Below are 5004 nucleotides of genomic sequence, written 5' to 3' on the forward strand. Positions count from 1 at the left end.
ACATATCGACTGGAACTAGCTAGGTTGTATAATTCCTTGATCAAGCATTTTTGTTATCAATTTCTCAATAACATCCTTCTGTGCTAATGAATATCTGTAGGGCCTTAAGTTCACAAGATTATTCCTAGACTCCAGAGGGATTTTGTGATCAAATGGTACTCTAGAGGGTGGTAACCCTTTTGGATCAACAAACAACTGAGGATATTCTTTAGTGATGGACAAGATGACATATGTCACTGCTGATTTCTTCTTCACCTCTTCTTTTACTGGTGTTACTTTGATCCTGAATAGTTGACCCCCTAATTTAGTCATTTTATCCAACCTCTTTGCTTCCACAGTCTTTACCTTTCTTACAACGATCTCTTTAACATGCAATCATGTCCTTGATAAGTGTAGCCTAGTGTCAGCTCGTGAAAGTTCATCCTCACTTCACCAAAAGAAACAACCATTGTACTCCCAATATTAAATCACAAGACCTAAGGGTTATCAATAAGAAGTCAGCTATATACACCATGCCCTGCATCATCCAAGAAATGATTTGCACAACTCATTAGTATGTCTATCATGACCATCTGCTACATTGATGGCATTAGTTCTCATAGCTTGAACATTTTCTTGGAGTTCCCTTGCTAAACCTTCCTCCATGAATTTATAAGAACTACCAGGATCAATGAAAATATGCAGTGGTCTCTTCCGGCAATACCCCTCCACTCTTAAAGTGTGGTAGGTAGAAAGCCAATGTAGTGCATGCATTGAAATTTCACAAACTTCTCATTTATCTTCTTTTTTTTCTTGCTTTGGGTCCTCTATGACCACCTCTTCTTCTTCATCCTCCTCCCCTTCATCTTCTATCTACATTAGATACAAGGACTTTGATCCTCCATATTTGTACCCAGGGAAGAACTTCTCATCACAAAAAAGCACAATCTGTTTTGTCTTCTTTCATTCATCTCAGGAGATGATAATCTTTTGCTATTGTTCTTGTTCAAATTTAGAGGTGTTTCCTTCTTAGCCTGGTCATAGTCCTTTCTGGATCCAGCCCCTCTTGACAAGGAATTGTATGAGTTACTCTTTTTTAGTAAGAGCCACCAGTAGAGGAAGGGAATCTAGTAAGCTTAAGTTGAGAATGAACTTGAGATTCAGTATTTCTAGCCAGTTGGTAAGCTTGAGGCTGATAAAATGGTCTGTGGTTTTTAACGGTGAGACCTATCTTAGGTCTCGAACAGTAATGAAACCACTTATAGCATATTTCAGAAGGATTGCTAGCCTAGTCTTGATCTTATCAAACTCATTTTGATAATCCTTGACAGATCCAGTCTTTTAACCATCTTAAGTTCAGACATAGGATCCTCAAACTCAGCCACAAAGCTGTCCATGAGAACATACATATATTTATACCAAGAAGGATATGGTAGGTGGTACCTACTCTTGAGGTAAGCTAGGTTCAATTTTATAGCTAGACCATCAAAATGCAATGAAACAACTCTTACCTTCTGGTTTGGAGGTATCTCATCCAGGGAAAAGAACTGGTCCATCTTATATATCCAAGATCTTAGATCTGTATTGAACCTTGAAACTCTATCTTGGAAAGCCTAGACATAGGGTGAAGGAAGTGACCCTGAAAGTTAGGCTGGTGTGCTCCTCTTCCAAAGCCTCTCACTGATGTATGGATATGAAAACCTCCAAAGGTATCTAAGTTGGTGCACTAGTAGGCATCTAGTATGGAGCTGAAGTTTCTAGCCCAAGATGCCCTTCAGATCCTACCCACATAGCAGGGTGGGTTTTGATGCATATGCCCTCCTACTTGTGTTTGAAACTGGGGTAAAGATCCCATTCCAAATTGATATCCACCAAGTGTAACCATAGTATGTGTTCGTCCTGTGTGATGCAAAAACCCAAGCCATGGATTGTCCAAAAAGGGAATAGATGTCACCATTTCCTTCATTTCCCTCAACATTTTTACCCTTATCCCTTCTCTTCACAACTTTTAAGGATTTTTTAAGTTCAGCAAAATATTTCTCATGTTGGTCTTTTATTTGATTCAGCCTGACCAAGAAGTTAGCCAAATCCATGGTCATTCTCTCAAGCATATCCTTGATTTCTCTTCCTTCAGCCATTTTTCTACACACATAGCTTAAGAGATTGCTCTGATATCAACTGATGCAATTAAGCTAAGGAAAACAATGAAAAACAATGGAACAGTAATGAACATTAAAGAGATAAGCTAAGAAAATAAAAGAAAAAAAGTAAGAGAAAAGTTATTCTCTATTTAGCTAAACAATAGTCTACAGCAAAGAAACTAGCAATGCTTAACTAGCCAAGACATGCCTTGGAGACCGAACAAAACATTATTGTGAGCATTGGACCTCAAGTGTCCAATCCTCAAACATATCGGGAAATTTGGGTAATAACATAAATTGACTTTAAAGCCTATTAGACTAAACTGAACAAAATTAAACTATTATCTTAAATGACAACTTAACCAACTTAACGGTTAAGTACAATCCTTTAAGCACACATTACACCCTTCCTAAGATTTTTAATCCATTATTGCATCAATCCACAAGGCTACTCCATAGCTAAAGGAATTATCCACGGCTCGTGGAATGCCATCGTGAAACTTAGACATTTTTGTCTTCTTTGAGGTTTGAATCTACGAGGCCATTCCATGTCTAATAGAATGATTCCACAGGCCCTAAGTAAGGGTCATACATAAACTAAGACCCAAATTTTTAAGTCTTGGAACTTGGGACAATGTTGTACTCTCTGAATCTTTTCTATGGGTACATTCGAAGGTTTGTAGGATAATCCACGAATCATGAAAAGCCTCCTTAGAAGTATGCTTAGGGATGACTTTTAAATGCTAAGTGTTGAGTATTCATTTGTTCGAAATCTGGGGTGTTACATTTCTTTCTTTAAGTTGTAGCTTTGATAACAAGCAACCTTTTTTCTATTATGGTATTATTTCAGGCTTTCAAGTTTTTAGTTCGGTGACTTGTATTCTTGTAAAGTTTGTATTCTAAGGTTTGGATAATCAAAGATATTTCTAATCTGCAGTATTTATGTAAATAATCTTTACCTAATAACCAAGTTGTTGAGTGTTGCTCCATTTTCTGGTTAATATGAAGGAGACAATAAAGTTTGCTTATTTGCATCCTACCAAAATTGTAGGAAAATGGTATGTAACAAAGATGAATTTGTTAAGGCCAAATAAATTGGTGAGCAGAAATAAACCGAGAAGGACATTGTTGGAGCTCAAAATTTTGCTTTCAAGGCTCAAAATAGATTTCCAGCCTCTGATGGTAATTCTCAGTTTCGATAGATTATCAATGTTTATGTTGCTCATGAAAAGAAGAAGACTAATATGGAAGTGGATTTTTCTGGTATCCTTTCTGTAGAGCCCTTAGTTGATGATGAAACAATAATTAAATATTACACAAGGTTTGCTCAAGCTCTTAACCTGATATAAATCAATTTGTTGGGAACAGATGCAGGACTCTTAAGATTATATCTAAAGCTCCGGGTTATTTGTCTGATAGAACCAAAAGAATGATGTAGGAAAATAAATATGAATCTTCTGCTTCCAGAATGAAGCTTCTTACATCATAAGAAGTTATGAGTGCATTGTACTGGGAGACATTTTTGAAGAAAAGTAATTCATTTGCGAAAACTAATGCATGCTTTATTTTTTTATTCTGTTTTCACTTGTTCAAAAGATGATAGGCTATTAAAAAAAAGAGGCGCATCTAGGAGTTCAAGAGAATCATCCAATTTAGAAATTCTCAATATTTTATCGAATAAGGCTAGGATGGAGATCAATAAGAAGCTTATAGAATAGAGCATAACTTTTCCAACTTCATCTAAGAAGGAAAAAGATATGGAAAAGAAGAAACAAACTTTGCCTATCTTTAGTGCTACTGTTGATTTAGAACTAGAAGTTAAGTCAATGAATATTCTTGATTCAGACTTCCATAATTTTGACAAGTATAAAATGGGGCAAATGGGAAGAAATTATACACTTGTCAAAATTATGAAATTCCTAATCACGAACATTCATTGACTTAGCTTCTGTTTCAAAATCAATAGGAGCACAATATACAAATGAAGTTAGTTTTTTTTTTCCACTTCTTTTTCCTTGTTAGATGAAGTTGGAGAAGTTGTGCTCCTTTCTTTAAGCTTCTTGTTGATCTATCCTAGCCTTATTAGTCAGCATATTGCAAATTTATAAATTGGACAACTATCATGAACACCTAGCCATGCATACCTATCAGCTTTTGAATCAGGAACAAAACATGCATTAATTTTAATGAACAAATTTCATTTCTTCAGAGAAGCCTCCTAGTTCAGTGCACTCATAGCTTCTTTTGGTGTAAGAAGCTTCACACGTGAAGCAGAAGATCCATGCTTATTGTCATACGTCATTCTTTTGGTTATATCAGACAACAACAACCTCCCTGCTCCAAATATAACCTTAAGCACCCCTTTCCCCTAACATATAGATTGTTATCATAATGAAGAGTTTGAGAAAGTCTTTTGTAATGTTTTTTTATTGCTTCATCATCAGCCGAGGACTCTACAAAAAGGATACCGTGAATATCCACTTCACCAGTAGTCTTCTTCTTTTTTTGATGAGAATAATAAACATTGATAATCTTAACGAATTTAGAAATACCATCAAAGTCTGGAAACAAATTGTGAGCTTTCAAAGCAAATTTTTGAGCTCTAGCAATGTCCTTCTCGGTTAATTTTTGCTCAACAATTTCTCTAGCTGTAACATCTTCATCTTTATTACATTTCATTTGTTATAACTTAGACAGGTAGAAAATAAGCAAACTTGACATGAACTATTTACTAGATGAGTTTATTCACATAAAAGGAGAAACACTCGATGACATAGTTATTGCATGAAGTTTATTCACATAAATACTGTGGAGAAAAACTATCTTTGACTCTTCAAACCCTAGAATATAATCATTACAAAAATGCACGTCACATAAGCTACAA

The 5004-nt window shown here is 35.6% G+C and overlaps 1 protein-coding gene across 1 annotated transcript; it reads right to left on the reverse strand.

The window, feature by feature from the left end:
- Window positions 1-4338: 4338 nt before the first annotated feature.
- LOC107061372 (uncharacterized) lies at window positions 4339-4799 on the reverse strand. The gene is made up of 2 exons (XM_015310534.1): window positions 4578-4799; window positions 4339-4488 (listed from the first exon to the last, which is right to left on the reverse strand). Exons 1-2 carry the CDS (start codon window positions 4797-4799, stop codon window positions 4339-4341), a joined length of 372 nt encoding a protein of 123 aa, XP_015166020.1.
- Between the last annotated feature and the right edge of the window lie 205 nt (window positions 4800-5004).

This window comes from Solanum tuberosum, unplaced genomic scaffold (genome assembly GCF_000226075.1).
Source record: "Solanum tuberosum cultivar DM 1-3 516 R44 unplaced genomic scaffold, SolTub_3.0 scf00135, whole genome shotgun sequence".
Classification (NCBI taxonomy): Eukaryota; Viridiplantae; Streptophyta; class Magnoliopsida; order Solanales; family Solanaceae; genus Solanum; species Solanum tuberosum.

What these genes read in the sequence shown, in the direction of transcription:
- LOC107061372 (XM_015310534.1), bottom strand. Translation starts at nt 4,799, where the DNA reads ATGAAATGTAATAAAGATGAAGATGTTACAGCTAGAGAAATTGTTGAG. An exon ending in ATATTCACGGTATCCTTTTT is followed by an intron (nt 4,489 to 4,577) that starts GTAGAGTCCTCG and finishes TCTATATGTTAG; the next exon opens with GGGAAAGGGGTGCTTAAGGT.